This window comes from Coregonus lavaretus (genome assembly GCF_964263955.1).
Source record: "Coregonus lavaretus genome assembly, chromosome: 5".
Classification (NCBI taxonomy): domain Eukaryota; kingdom Metazoa; phylum Chordata; class Actinopteri; order Salmoniformes; family Salmonidae; genus Coregonus; species Coregonus lavaretus.
The window spans coordinates 3,621,196-3,637,581 of NC_139992.1; the positions used below are offsets into that span (position 1 = coordinate 3,621,196).

The 16,386-nt window shown below is 50.4% G+C and overlaps 1 protein-coding gene across 1 annotated transcript in view; it reads left to right on the forward strand.

The window, feature by feature from the left end:
* The window catches only part of fam124a (family with sequence similarity 124 member A), a gene marked incomplete at both ends in the record, with an annotated part of 70,795 nt that overhangs the window by 24,102 nt on the left and 30,307 nt on the right, over nucleotides 1–16,386 (forward strand). The window contains one exon of the mRNA XM_084161336.1: nucleotides 14,827–15,611. Coding sequence (XP_084017462.1) covers nucleotides 14,827–15,611 — 785 coding nt within the window. The remainder of the gene's footprint in view (nucleotides 1–14,826; nucleotides 15,612–16,386) is intronic.

Genomic DNA, 16,386 nt, shown 5'->3' on the forward strand with positions numbered 1-16,386 from the left:
CAATTGTGCGCCGCCCATGAGTCTCCCGGTCGCGGCCGGCTGCGACAGAGCCTGGATTCGAACCAGGATCTCTAGTGGCACAGTTAGCACTGCGATGCAGTGCCTTAGACCACTGCGCCACTCAGGAGTGATAAGGACAGATCTACAGTTGTAATAAGGACAGGTCTACAGTTGGAATAAGGACAGGTCTACAGTTGGAATAAGGACAGGTCTACAGTTGTATACAACTCAGTAACTGAATTACTTATAAAGTAACTCTGTACATAGCATAATATGCCATAACTTCATGTCAATAGTTAACCTACCATTAATGCTGCCCACCCACCTGTATACTGCCTGTCTTGTCCCAAATTAAATGATATGTTAGAAGTGCATGGGGTCCAACAGGAAATGGAATGTTCCACTAATTGGGGAGTTAAGGGGGGGGCATTGATTTCCTTCACTCCTTTTTTGAAAGATACTCCCCCTTGACCTTGGACCAGTCTGGATCTCTCTGCTAACAGAGCAGTAATGATCATGGTTTAGGCTCAGGCTGACTTGGGATCAGTGATGTAGGGACACTGTCGTGATTGACACATGTGCCTTTTAAAAACGTTGGCAGAAAGGGAATCATTGGATACACAAAACCATGTGTGATGATGTCAGAACAGCTTCTGTCAGCAATGTCATGTTGAATTCCACCTGATGGAACCAAGACCACCCATAACAGTCAACCCCCCCGACACACACACACTCAACTCCCAATGCATCAAATATAATCTCCTTAGATTGGAAGGGACATGTGAACCCCAGACTATGCCATGAGGCACTTTGCATTAAGAGTTACCAAATGTGTGATCTCAAAAGAGGCTTGGAGCACAAGGTCGTGGTCCGTACTGAATATGCTGCCATCGACTGTTTCTTAATGGGTTAATTGAAGCGGTACTGTTGCCGTCACTCTTAACAGTTAAGACTACGAGAAGACAGAGCTATTCATCGATCTTTACTACTGTTTCTACGGTGTGCATGAGAGAGAGAGAGAGAGAGAGAGAGACAGAGACAGAGACAGAGACAGAGAGAGAGAGAGAGAGAGAGAGAGAGAGAGAGAGAGAGAGAGAGAGAGAGAGAGAGAGAGATTGACCCTACAGGGACACCATGGCACTTTCATCTCACAGCCTGGCCTTCACCTGTTTATCCCTCATAATCCTGGTGTCCTCATCCAAGTTGAACTGTTAAAGAGCAGCTCTAGTAGCCTGATGCTTTAGCCCTGCATGTGTTTAGTGTGTAAGTGTTCTACCCTTCAAATACCGAATCCGTAGCAGGTTCCCTCACCATGCAGTTATTCTTAAAGGTCCTGAACAGCCATTCTGATTCCCATGTAAAATAGCCTTTTGAGCAACTAAAACATCACCCATAATATGTTTTCCTGATAAAAAATGCTCAAAACTTGAGAGAAATGTATTTTTCTCTCATGTCAAATTAAGCGGGGAGCTAGTAGGCTGAGTGGGCGGGGAGCTGGTAGACTGAGTGGGCGGGGAGCTAGTAGGCTGAGTGGGCGGGGAGCTAGTAGGCTGAGTGGGCGGGGAGCTAGTAGACTGAGTGGGCGGGGAGCTAGTAGACTGAGTGGGCGGGGAGCTAGTAGACTGAGTGGGCGGGGAGCTAGTAGACTGAGTGGGCGGGGAGCTAGTAGACTGAGTGGGCGGGGAGCTAGTAGACTGAGTGGGCGGGGAGCTAGTAGGCTGAGTGGGCGGGGAGCTAGTAGACTGAGTGGGCGGGGAGCTGGTACGCTGAGTGGGCGGGGAGCTAGTACGCCGAGTGGGCGGGGAGCTAGTAGACTGAGTGGGCGGGGAGCTAGTACGCCGAGTGGGCGGGGAGCTAGTAGACTGAGTGGGCGGGGAGCTGGTAGACTGAGTGGGCGGGGAGCTAGTAGGCTGAGTGGGCGGGGAGCTAGTAGGCTGAGTGGGCGGGGAGCTAGTAGACTGAGTGGGCGGGGAGCTAGTAGGCTGAGTGGGCGGGGAGCTAGTAGGCTGAGTGGGCGGGGAGCTAGTAGACTGAGTGGGCGGGGAGCTAGTAGGCTGAGTGGGCGGGGAGCTAGTAGACTGAGTGGGCGGGGAGCTAGTAGGCTGAGTGGGCGGGGAGCTAGTAGGCTGAGTGGGCGGGGAGCTAGTAGACTGAGTGGGCGGGGAGCTAGTAGGCTGAGTGGGCGGGGAGTTAGTAGACTGAGTGGGCGGGGAAGCCTGGCATAGAGAACAGAATGAGCAGCAAACATCACAACCAAACTATCAAAGCTCTTTAACAGACAACAACATCACGGAAAAAACAAACCCTCAATCACAGAGGGTTGCATAGAGCAGGAGTTCCTGTGCCCCACAGTTTGGGAACCACTGATATAGAGTGATATCATGTATAATTCATCAAGGTAATACTATACACTGATACAAGCACTTCAATGACTGTAGTTGTGGAATGGCCAAGCTAAGCATAGCGGTTCTTTAAAAACACATATGTCAAGCAATATAGACGCAGTAAGGGTCCTGTGTGGCTTGGTTGGTAGAGCATGGCGCTTGTAACGCTAGGGTTGTGGGTTCGATTCCCATCTGGGACCAGTATGAAAAATGTACGCACTCGCTACTGTAAGTGAGATTATCTCAAGTAACTTTGCTGACATCCAATACTGTCATACACCACATCATGGTTTCACAAATGATTTGTTTTTACCAAGTGTTTGGTTATTGTAACAGCATCAATATTGACAAAATGTTGGCTGTACAATTTAGTTAGCTAGCCCAAATGGAATTGTCAGCAGTGTTTATCAAGCTAGCTAGCTAGTTCCTCTTGGACAATTTCAGTTGAAACTTTACAGGGTGGACTCTGCGTACTTTTCATTAAATATATACAGGTAACTGCCAAAATAATGTAAACGCTTCAGTAAAAGAGCGATACAAAGTATATTGAATGCAGGTGCTTTCGCACAGGTGTGGTTCCTGAGTTAATTAAGCAATTAACATCCCATCATGCTTAGGGTCATGTATAAAAATGCTGGGCAGGCCATTATTTTGGCTACCATGACTATAGGATGACAATGCCCCCATCCACAGGGCACAAGTGGTCACTGAATGGTTTGATGAGAATGAAAACGATGTAAACCATATGCCATGGCCGTCTCAGTCACCAGATCTCAACACAATCGAACACTGATGGGAGATTCTGGAGCGGCGCCTGAGACAATGTTTTCCACCAGCTTTGTCCTTTATTTTGGCAGTAGCTGTAATATTGACTGTCAGACAATGTTCGTATATCATGACAATCAATGATGTCAAGAAGTTTGTATGAATCTCCTGTTTGGCATGTCTCTTGATGTAATAACATGACAACTGCGTCAGAGTTTTGGGCAACCCTTCCCCCGTTTTGTTCCATGCTGGCTGAAGACCTAGCTAACCAGTAACTAGCTTACACCAGACAGATGAATACCTAGCTAGCCAGTAACTAGCTAACACCAGACAGATGAAGACCTAGCTAGCCAGTAACTAGCTAACACCAGACAGATGAAGACCTAGCTAGCCAGTAACTAGCTAACACCAGACAGATGAATACCTAGCTAGCCAGTAACTAGCTAACACCAGACAGATGAAGACCTAGCTAGCCAGTAACTAGCTAACACCAGACAGATGAAGACCTAGCTAGCCAGTAACTAGCTAACACCAGACAGATGAAGACCTAGCTAGCCAGTAACTAGCTAACACCAGACAGATGGAGAACTAGCTAGCCGGTAACTAGCTAACACCAGACAGATGGAGAACTAGCTAGCCGGTAACTAGCTAACACCAGACAGATGGAGACCTAGCTAGCCAGTAACTAGCTAACACCAGACAGATGAAGACCTAGCTAGCCAGTAACTAGCTAACACCAGACAGATGAAGACCTAGCTAGCCAGTAACTAGCTAACACCAGACACAGATGAAGACCTAGCTAGCCAGTAACTAGCTAACACCAGACACAGATGAAGACCTAGCTAGCCAGTAACTAGCTAACACCAGACAGATGAAGACCTAGCTAGCCAGTAACTAGCTAACACCAGACAGATGAATACCTAGCTAGCCAGTAACTAGCTAACACCAGACAGATGAATACCTAGCTAGCCAGTAACTAGCTAACACCAGACACAGATGAAGACCTAGCTAGCCAGTAACTAGCTAACACCAGACACAGATGAATACCTAGCTAGCCAGTAACTAGCTAACACCAGACAGATGAAGACCTAGCTAGCCAGTAACTAGCTAACACCAGACAGATGAAGACCTAGCTAGCCAGTAACTAGCTAACACCAGACAGATGAAGACCTAGCTAGCCAGTAACTAGCTAACACCAGACACAGATGAAGACCTAGCTAGCCAGTAACTAGCTAACACCAGACAGATGAATACCTAGCTAGCCAGTAACTAGCTAACACCAGACAGATGAATACCTAGCTAGCCAGTAACTAGCTAACACCAGACAGATGAATACCTAGCTAGCCAGTAACTAGCTAACACCAGACAGATGAAGACCTAGCTAAGCCAGTAACTAGCTAACACCAGACAGATGGAGAACTAGCTAGCCAGTAACTAGCTAACACCAGACAGATGGAGACCTAGCTAGCCAGTAACTAGCTAACACCAGACAGATGAAGACCTAGCTAGCCAGTAACTAGCTAACACCAGATAGATGAAAACCTAGCTAGCCAGTAACTAGCTAACACCAGACAGATGAATACCTAGCTAGCCAGTAACTAGCTAACACCAGACAGATGAAAACCTAGCTAGCCAGTAACTAGCTAACACCAGACAGATGAATACCTAGCTAGCCAGTAACTAGCTAACACCAGACAGATGAAAACCTAGCTAGCCAGTAACTAGCTAACACCAGACAGATGAATACCTAGCTAGCCAGTAACTAGCTAACACCAGACAGATGAAGACCTAGCTAGCCAGTAACTAGCTAACACCAGACAGATGGAGAACTAGCTAGCCGGTAACTAGCTAACACCAGACAGATGGAGACCTAGCTAGCCAGTAACTAGCTAACACCAGACAGATGAAGACCTAGCTAGCCAGTAACTAGCTAACACCAGACAGATGAAGAACTAGCTAGCCAGTAACTAGCTAACACCAGACAGATGAAGACCTAGCTAGCCAGTAACTAGCTAACACCAGACAGATGAAGAACTAGCTAGCCAGTAACTAGCTAACACCAGACAGATGAAGAACTAGCTAGCCAGTAACTAGCTAACACCAGACAGATGAAAACCTAGCTAGCCAGTAACTAGCTAACACCAGACAGATGAAGACCTAGCTAGCCAGTAACTAGCTAACACCAGACAGATGGAGAACTAGCTAGCCAGTAACTAGCTAACACCAGACAGATGAATACCTAGCTAGCCAGTAACTAGCTAACACCAGACAGATGAAGAACTAGCTAGCCAGTAACTAGCTAACACCAGACAGATGAAAACCTAGCTAGCCAGTAACTAGCTAACACCAGACAGATGAAGACCTAGCTAGCCAGTAACTAGCTAACACCAGACAGATGGAGAACTAGCTAACCAGTAACTAGCTAACACCAGACAGATGAAGACCTCGCTAGCCAGTAACTAGCTAACACCAGACACAGATGAAGACCTAGCTAGCCAGTAACTAGCTAACACCAGACAGATGAAGACCTCGCTAGCCAGTAACTAGCTAACACCAGACACAGATGAAGACCTAGCTAGCCAGTAACTAGCTAACACCAGACAGATGAAGACCTAGCTAGCCAGTAACTAGCTAACACCAGACACAGATGAAGACCTAGCTAGTCAGTAACTAGCTAACACGAGACAGATGAAGAACTAGCTAGCCAGTAACTAGCTAACACCAGACACAGATGAAGACCTAGCTAGTCAGTAACTAGCTAACACGAGACAGATGAAGAACTAGCTAGCCAGTAACTAGCTAACACGAGACAGATGAAGACCTAGATAGCCAGTAACTAGCTAACACCAGACAGATGAAAGCAGAAACCTATAACTATCTTTGCCTTAGATGAATAGGGGAAACCTCTAATTATATTTGCTGACATGCTGCAGTCAAATGTTGGCACCAGTAGACTAGCTACCCAGCTATTTAACCATGCCGCTCTGCGAACACACCTTCTGCCATGTTGGTTACAAGGCGGTACTTATTTCAATTAGTTAAGAGAATAAGACGTTACAATTGGTGTAGTAAAATGTGGCTTTTTGTGATGTCACAACAACAGAAAACTTAATAAACCCGCCTCCATGTCATGCCCTGGCTCTGGGGACACTTGTATGTTGAGCCAGGGTGTGCATTTCATTTGTTTATCTAGTATGTTTATTTCTATGTTGGCCTGAGTGGCTCCCAATCAGAGGCAACGAGTGTCAGCTGTCGTTGGTTGTCTCTGATTGGGAGCCATATTTAAACAGTCTGTTTCCCATTTGTGTTTGTGGGATCTTGTTTCAAGTCTGTTTATGTTAGACCGTGAACTGTCACGTATCGTTTGTTGTTTTGATCGTGTCTCTAATTAAAGAGTATGTTTCAATCAATCAATTTTATTTTATATAGCCCTTCTTACATCAGCTAATATCTCGAAGTGCTGTACAGAAACCCAGCCTAAAACCCCAAACAGCTAGTAATGCAGGTGTAGAAGCACGGTGGCTAGGAAAAACTCCCTAGAAAGGCAAAACCTAGGAAGAAACCTAGAGAGGAACCAGGCTATGAGGGGTGGCCAGTCCTCTTCTGGCTGTGCCGGGTGGAGATTATAACAGAACCATGCCAAGATGTTCAAAAATGTTCATAAGTGACAAGCATGGTCAAATAATAATCAGGAATAAATCTCAGTTGGCTTTTCATAGCCGATCATTAGAGTTTAAAACAGCAGGTCTGGGACAGGTAGGGGTTCCATAACCGCAGGCAGAACAGTTTAAACTGGAATAGCAGCAAGGCCAGGCGGACTGGGGATAGCAAGGAGTCACCACGGCCGGTAGTCCCGACGTATGGTCCTAGGGCTCAGGTCTCTCAGTTGGCTTTTCATAGCCGATCATTTAGAGTTGAAAACAGCAGGTCTGGGACAGGTAGGGGTTTCGTAGCCGCAGGCAGAACAGTTGAAACTGGAATAGCAGCAAGGCCAGGCGGACTGGGGGCAGCAGGGTGTCATCATGCCCGGTAGTCCTGACGTATGGTCCTAGGGCTCAGGTTCTCAGAGAGAAAGAGAGAACGAGAGAATTAGAGAGAGCATACTTAAATTCACACAGGACACTGGATAAGACAGGAGAAGTACTCCAGGTATAACCAACTAACCCCAGCCCCCCGACACATAAACTACTGCAGCATAAATACTGTTTGCCTGCAACGCTGCGCCTTGGTCCTCATCTCTGTTTGACGATCGTGACAGAAGATCCCACCAAGACTGGACCAAGCAGCAAGTCCAGGAGCCAGCGCCTGAGAGATCTCTAGCGGATCTCCTTCGCCTCCTCGACTGGGTCAAGCCATGTGAGGAAGAGAGGGGCTTGACGTGGAGGCAGAAGGGCGAAAGGCTGGCGAGGAGCATGGAGACCTGGTCCACGGGTAGGAGTGAAGCCCATACATTTTTTAGGGGGGGGCTAACGTCGTGGACGACGGGGCAGCAGGAGGCCGCCAGGTTACGGGAGTCACTGGTCACCAGGGGGAAGGAGGATGTAGAGGCACGGCGAGAGGTACTGGCGTGTGTTGCCAGTCCGGTCCGGCCTGTTCCTGATCCCCACGTAGGGCCAGTGGTGTGTGTTCCCAGTACGGTCCGGCCTGTTCCTGCCACTCGCACCAAGTCAGTGGTGCGTTTCGTCAGCCCGGCGCGGCCCGTTCCTGCTCCCCGCACCAAGTCAGTGGTGCGCTTCGTCAGCCCGGCACGGCCCGTTCCTGCTCCCCGCACCAAGTCAGTGGTGCGCTTCGTCAGCCCAGCTCGGCCCGTTCCTGCTCCCCGCACCAAGTCAGTGGTGCGCTTCGTCAGCCCGGCACGGCCCGTTCCTGCTCCCCGCACCAAGTCAGTGGTGCGCTTCGTCAGCCCGGTCCGGCCCGCTTCTGCTCCCCGCACCAAGTCAGTGGTGCGTTTCGTCAGCCCGGCGCGGCCCGCTCCTGCTCCCCACACCAAGCCAGTGGTGTGCGTCGTCAGTCCGGCACGGCCCGTGCCTGTTCCACCGGTGGCTGGTCCAGCACCGGTCAGATGCTTCACGCCGGAGCTAGAGCAATCCGCTCCACCAGTGTGCAGTCCAGCTCCGGCCAGCGGGGCCAGACCGGACCAGGGGTACTTTGGGGGGTTGGAGAGGGAGCGGGGATCAGGCCCGGAGCCGGATCCGCCGCCTAAGCGGAGTGCCCACCCGGTCCCTCCCCTGTGGTGTTTGGTGGGCGCGGTCGGAGTCCGCGCCTTTAGGGGGGGGTACTGTCACGCCCTGGCTCTGGGGACACTTGTATGTTGAGCCAGGGTGTGCATTTCATTTGTTTATCTAGTATGTGTATTTCTATGTTGGCCTGAGTGGCTCCCAATCAGAGGCAACGAGTGTCAGCTGTCGTTGGTTGTCTCTGATTGGGAGCCATATTTAAACTGTCTGTTTCCCATTTGTGTTTGTGGGATCTTGTTTCAAGTCTGTTTATGTTAGACCGTGAACTGTCACGTATCGTTTGTTGTTTTGATCGTGTCTCTAATTAAAGAGTATGTTTGCCTGCAACGCTGCGCCTTGGTCCTCATCTCTGTTTGACGATCGTGACACTCCATCCTGTCTGCTGAATCCAAGTGTTTGACATGGGGGAGGGAAACCAGTAACTTTATGATCAAACTTTATCAATGTAGAAGCAACAGTCAACGGTTCTAATTTTATCTGGTTTCATCCAAATATTTTAAATCCAATTTCATGAAAAACATGATTTGGACTGTTCAGGACCTATTTAAACCAAACCCTTGGATTTAGTTTTTACAGCACCAGTTATCATCAGTTAATAGTGACGTATCAATGTTGGAACTTGGGTAGAAAATATAAAAGAAACAGGCTAGAAGGGGGTATAAGAGAAACAGGCTAGAAGGGTGCCCCCCCCCCCTCCCCCCCCATCTTGACTTTTCTCCCTCAGTTGTTTTACCTTCTATCCGTCCAGGGCAGCTGGCTGGGCCAGATCTCCCATGATGCACCACACACACACACACACACACACACACGCACATACAGGCTCTAATTTTAGATGACAGTACTAATCACAGTCATCTGTGTAAAGCCAAACGTTATTGTTTTTTTTGGGGGGGGGCGGGGGGGGGCAGTGTGTAGGTTATGAGAAAGTGTGTGTTTGTATGTGTGTGCGTACACGTGTTTGTGACTGTGAGACTGTGTGTGAGTGTGTGTGAGTGTGACTGTGTGACTGTGTGACTGTGTGTGAGTGTGAGTCTCTGTTCAGGGACAGTATGTTTATGAGTTCCAGTCAGATCATAACCACATTGATAGAGCTGCAGACGGCAGGTAGCCTGACGGTTGGTTGGTTGGTTGGTTGGTTGGTTGTTGGGTCAGTAACCGAAAGGAAAATATGTCGATGTGCCCTTGAGCAAGGCACCCTAATTGCTCCTGTATGTGGCTCTGGATAAGATAGTCTGCTAAATGTAACAGTGTTGTGAGCTGTGAGAGCAGATTAAAGGCTTAGTGCCACACTAGTGACTAGAGAGCTTTATAACACCCAGCTCTTGTCTCCAACAGGACAGGAGCAGCTCTCCCTCCCTTGGCTTAGTTAAACTGGAATTAATTAGTCTTAAAGCTAGAGAGAGAGAGAGAGAGAGAGAGAGAGAGAGAGAGAGAGGGCAGAGGTTAAAACACTGAGGCTAATAAGAGCAGCTGAGAGAGAGAGAGAGAGAGAGAGAGAGAGAGAGAGAGAGAGAGAGAGAGAGAGGTTACAGACTGAGGCTAATCAGAGCAGGCAAATGATGAACTGTGTGTTCCTCCCTATATGTGTCTCTGTGCTCTATCCAGCCTGGTGTGTCTCAGTGCTCTATCCAGCCTGGTGTGTCTCTGTGCTCTATCCAGCCTGGTGTGTCTCTGTGCTCTATCCAGCCTGGTGTGTCTCAGTGCTCTATCCAGCCTGGTGTGTCTCTGTGCTCTATCCAGCCTGGTGTCTCAGTGCTCTATCCAGCCTGGTGTGTCTCTGTGCTCTATCCAGCCTGGTGTGTCTCTGTGCTCTATCCAGCCTGGTGTGTCTCAGTGCTCTATCCAGCCTGGTGTGTCTCTGTGCTCTATCCAGCCTGGTGTGTCTCTGTGCTCTATCCAGCCTGGTGTGTCTCTGTGCTCTATCCAGCCTGGTGTGTCTCTGTGCTCTATCCAGCCTGGTGTGTCTGCCATTTACAGGAGCCATCTTACAGTATTGTTGTCTGTGAAAGGCCATGGATCGGCAGTACCTTGTAATGTAATCTGAATGTTGCTGGATGCTGTGTGTTTGTCATCCAAGCAGGACCTGTACTTTCTGAGAGGGATAGACTCAGGAGGGACAGATACTGGGTGGCACTGGCAATGCCCAAACACCTGCATGGGCCAACTTACACACACACCCTCTCTCTCTTTCCGACATCCGTACGCACATACGTATGCACTCACGCACACACACACACACACACATACACACACACACACACACACACACACACACACACACACACACACACACACACACACACACACACACACACACACACACACACACACACACACACACACACACACACACACACACACACACACTCTTCTCTCTGGTTTGGTGTGATAAGGGGAGGGAAAATGCTGTGAGCCGGTTCCCTCGGCCCCGGGTGCCCTTAACCTTACCGGACAAATGAACTGGGACGAGCCCCCCGAGGCAAAGAGAGAGATGGAGGGAGAGGGAGAGATGGAGGGAGAGGGAGAGAGGAAAAGAGTGTGTGAGAGAGAGAAGCTAAACATTACCATCCTTTGGCGGATATGTGCCCCTGTCTTTTATAACATTGTCTGAGCATTGAGGGAACCTTTTGAAACATTGCAGGAACGTTAAACAAAATTGAGGGAACTGGCAGATTTACCATTAGGCAGAAGAGGCAATTGTCTCAGGCTTGTCAGTTTAAGCTAGAGATATCTAGAGATAGCTAGAGGTATCAATTTGTTTTGCATGAGCTGCGTCTCAATCCACCGCATCCGCTGATGTCGGCCTTCCGCATGTTTGGCAGACCAGGAGACGTCTCTGACCTGTTCACTGGACGTGCTACCTTGTCCCGGACCTGCTGTTTTCGACCCTCTCTCCCTCTCTACCACACCTGCTGTCTCGACCTCTGAATGCACGGCTATGAAAAGCCAACTGACATTTACTCCTGAGGTGTTGACGTGTTGCACCCTCTACAACAACTGTGATTATTATGTGACCCTGCTGGTCATCTATGAACGTTTGAACATCTTTGAAGAACGATCTGGCCTTATACAATACACATTTCTTTAGTTAAAAGACAGTTGCTGCTGATAATACTGCTGTCGTCGTGGAGACAGAGAACATGTACGTGTAGCCCATGTATCTGATGCAGTCTGGCCAAAAATATTATGGCATGTCAGACTGCATTTGGCCAGACATCATCAAATACATAGGCTAGATACACAGCCTGTCACGCCCTGGCTCTGGGGACTCTTAAATGTTGAGCCAGGGTGTGGATTTTCTATGTTTAGTTTTCTATGTTTTTTGTTCTAGATCGTTTAGTTCTATGTTGGCCAGGGTGGTTCCCAATCAGAGGCAGCTGTAGCTCGTTGTCTCTGATTGGGGACCATACTTAGGCAGCCTGTTGGCACCAGTTAGTTGGTGGGATCTTGATCCGTAAAGGTTTGGTGTGTGTAACCTCAGGACTTCACGTATCGTTTCGTTTTGTTGTTTTGTTCGTGTGTTGTGGACTAAATAAAATGTACGCTTATCACGCTGCGCCTTGGTTCCACGAGTCATCAGTCAACGTTCGTGACAGAAGATCCCACCTAAAGAGGACCAAGCAGCGTGTCCAGGAACAGACAGCCTGGACTTGGGAGGAGATCCTGGACGGGAAGGGATCCTGGACTTGGGCAGAGATTCAGGCCAGAATGGATCGCCGTCCTTGGGAGGAGACTGTGGAGGCGCGCTACAGAGAGGAGCAGCGGCATCGCAGAGGGTACCGGCCGAGGAGGAAGCCTGATAGACAGCCCCAATAAAATTTGGGGGGGCGGCTAAAAGGGTGGTTGGCGGAGCCTAGAGGTAGAGCAGAGCCAACTCCCCGTACTCAGGCTAGGAAGCGTGAGACTGGGCAGGCTCCGTGTTATGCGGAGCCACGTACTGTGCCACGAGTGTTCCGGCACAGTCCTGTACGTCCGGTGCTAGCACCACGCACGTGTCGTGCTAAGATGGGCATGCAGCCAGGACGGGGTGTGCCGGCTCAACGCTCACGGCCTCCAGTACGCCTCCTCGGTCCCGTATGTCCTGCGCCAGTGCCACGTGCTGTAGCGCCAGTACGAGTGCACAGCCCTGTACGTCCTGTGCTGATGCCTCACACATATTGTGTGGAAATAGGCATTCAGCCAGGACGGGTTGTGTCAGCTCTCCGCTCCAGACCTCCAGTCCGCCTCCACAGTCCGGCCCGGCCCGTTCCGGCTCCCCACACCAAGCCAGTGGTGCGTGTTCCCAGTCCAGCCCGGCCTGTTCCTTCTCCCCGCACCAAGCCAGTGGTGCGTGTTCCCAGCCCGGTCCGGCCTGTTCCTGTCCCTCGCACCAAGCCAGTGGTGCGCGTCGCCAGCCCGGTCCGGCCTGTTCCTGTCCCTCGCACCAAGCCAGTGGTGCGCGTCGCCAGCCCGGTCCGGCCTGTTCCTGTCCCTCGCACCAAGCCAGTGGTGCGCGTCGCCAGCCCGGTCCGGCCTGTTCCTGTCCCTCGCACCAAGCCAGTGGTGCGCGTCGCCAGCCCGGTCCGGCCTGTTCCTGTCCCTCGCACCAGTCCGGAGCCGGTAAGGTCTGGTCCACCGTCGTCGGGTCCAGCTCCAGTCAGCGGGACCAGACCAGGGGCGCAACGGGGAGGTGGAGAAAAGGTGGTGGTCACGCCCGAAGCCGGATCCGCCTCCGAGGCGGAATGCCCACCCGGCCCCTACCCTCTTGTGTTTGTGTGGCGCGGCCGCAGTCTGCGCCTTTGGGGGGGGGGGGGGGTACTGTCACGCCCTGGCTCTGGGGACTCTTAAATGTTGAGCCAGGGTGTGGATTTTTCTATGTTTAGTTTTCTATGTTTTTTGTTCTAGATCGTTTAGTTCTATGTTGGCCAGGGTGGTTCCCAATCAGAGGCAGCTGTAGCTCGTTGTCTCTGATTGGGGACCATACTTAGGCAGCCTGTTGGCACCAGTTAGTTGGTGGGATCTTGATCCGTAAAGGTTTGGTGTGTGTAACCTCAGGACTTCACGTATCGTTTCGTTTTGTTGTTTTGTTCGTGTGTTGTGGACTAAATAAAATGTACGTTATCACGCTGCGCCTTGGTTCCACGAGTCATCAGTCAACGTTCGTGACACAGCCTCATGTATTTGTATCATGTGTTCCACAGTGTTCCATGTTGACTCCAATGCTTCCCACAGTTGTGTCAAATTGGCTGGATGTCCTTTAGGTGGTGAGACATTCTTGATACATACAGGAAACTGTTGAGAGTGGGAAAAACCCAGCAGCTTTGCAGTTCTTGACACACTCAAACCGGTGCGCCTGGCACTTACGACCATACCCCGTTCTAAGGCCCATTAACCCTCTGAATGGCACACATACACAATCCCATGTCTCAATTGTCTCAAGTCTTAAAAATCCTTGTTTAACCTGTCTCCTCCCCTTCATCTACACTGATTGAAGTGGATTTAACAATTGACATCAATAAGGGATCACAGCTTTCACCTGGATTCACCTGGTCAGTCTATGTCATGGAAAGAGCAGGTGTTCCTAATGTTTTGTTCACTCAGTGTACAGTAAGACAGAGGGGCGCCGTTTCGCTCGTTAGGATGTTTCTCCGGTGAGATAGTTTCGGCCACTTGCAAATTGATGGAAAGTTGGCGGGTGCACAGTGCACTAATCGGATGCTGGAATTATTTTGGATGAACGTGCGAAGGTAACCTAGTTTTTATGTGATTTATTTGACAATCAGATGAAAACATCATGACTGGTTGTGTTCATGGCACATTAAAAGATAATACCTTTTTACAGTTAAATTACGTCTCTATAAAACCCACATGGGGGCGTTCAGACTGGCCTCTGCCTGGGGCCTCCAAATCACTAAGTCCGCCCCTTCCTGTGGGGGTTTAAGTTCTGTCTTAGTTGGTCTTGGTCAGGGGGTCAGGAAGGGGGCACACCTTGTTTGAGTTTCCTGCCGGGCTCTGGAGCATTCCTCTCTCTGTGTGTGTGTGTGTGTGTATGTGTATGTGTATGTGTATGTGTATGTGTATGTGTGTGTGTGTGTGTGTGTGTGTGTGTGTGTGTGTGTGTGTGTGTGTGTGTGTGTGTGTGTGTGTGTGTCTGGGCCTCACTAACGACCTGCTAATGAAACTAATGAGACAACAGAACCCTGCTCTGCATGGGCCTATTAGAGAGAGAGGGAGGGAAAGAGAGAGAGAGAGAGAGAGAGAGAGAGAGAGAGGGGGGAGGGAGAGAGGGGCGAGAGAGAGGGGTGAAAGAATTAGTAGTTTGGTAAATAAATGTTTTCAGATTCACAATATCATATCATATCATTTCTAATGGCTTCTTCTTCTTGTTCTCTACTCCGCTCCCCTCCCCTCCTCCTCCTCCTCCTCCTCCTCCTCCTCTTCTCTCTGTCTCTGTGTTGGAGGTGAGTTATCCATGGTGGAGCTGCAGGATCCTTTCCTGGTCAGTGTCCACCTCATTACTGACCCGGGGCAGGCCAAGGCCCTGCAGTATGCTGCCGACACCGTCCTGGCCTGGGTCCACCCTGAACTGCAGCTCTTCCGCGTCTCCGAGAGAGCCGCCTGGCAACAGAAGCCCAAACGCCAATCATGTCCTGCTTCGGCATCTTTTTCAGCCAATCACGGCCCTCCGCAGTGCCAGCCGGCGCTGGCCGTCATCCTCTTCCTGCAGGAGCAGTACGGGGGCGAGGAGCAGATCGTGACGTTACACCGTGCTCTCCAGCGACCCCCCTGGCGCTTCCACCATACCGAGAGGGTCAACAACGGCCGCAGGATGCTCCCGCTGACTCCCTGCAGCCAAGACTTCTTCACCCTGGCCCCGGGGACTCCTCTGTGGGCGGTACGCCAGGTTCACTACGGTAAAGAGATTGTACGCTTCACCGTCTACTGCCGTTACGAGAGCTTCTGGGACATGGTGCGGCTGTACCGGCTGATCCTTCAGAGGAGGCTGGCCCAGAAGAAAGAAGACTTTTGTTTTTTCGTGGTGTACTCCAACCCAGATACGGAGATCCAGCTGTCGTTCAAGCGGTTGCCGAGGGGCCAGAGTCCCGCCCCAACGGAGTCGGCGGTGATGGAGGTGAGGGTGAGGGACGTCGGGGCGTTGGTACCCCTCCTGCCGCGCCCCTGTACCCCCATCAGCGAGGTACGCTGGCAGACTGAGGACTACGACGGGAACAAGATACTGCTGCAGGTGAGATGCTGCTGCTGTGTGTGTGTGTGTGTGTGTGTGTGTGTGTGTGTGTGTGTGTGTGTGTGTGTGTCGCTGTGTGTGTGTGTGTTTGTGTGTGTGTGTGTGTGTGTGTGTGTTGTACACTTTTGTGTTGCCTAGGCCATACATTAACAACATGCTGCACAGTATATCCCAGCAGCAGTCAAACTAAGAACAATCCTTAAATGATGATGACAGGCAGACCTATCCACAGACATGAGCTCTGGAAGTCACTGTTGGTAAAGTGTATTGTTGCTAAGCAACAGCAGAAGTGAAAGGTGTGTGTGTGTGTGTGTTTGCGTGTGTGTTGGATGTTCCAGTCTTCCTTCAGACACCACAACCACAGCCTCTCTTACTGGAGATGAAGTTTTCACCGTGTGTAGTCATCAGGGAAACACACAGAGGGAGAGAGAGAGGGAGGGAGAGAGAGAGGGAGGGAGAGAGAGAGGGAGGGAGAGAGAGAGGGAGAGGGAGAGAGAGAGAGGGAGAGAGAGAGAGAGAGAGAGAGAGAGAGAGAGAGAGAGAGAGAGGGGGGGGAAAGAGGGCGAGAGAGCAAGAGAGAGAGAGAGAGCAAGAGAGAGAGAGAGAGAGAGAGAGAGAGAGAGAGAGAGAGAGAGAGAGGGGGGAAAGAGGGCGAGAGAGCAAGAGAGAGAGAGAGAGCAAGAGAGAGAGAGAGAGAGAGAGAGAGAGAGAGAGAGAGAGGGGGGGGAAAGAGGGCGAGAGAGCAAGAGAGAGAGAGAGAGCGAGAGAGAGAGAG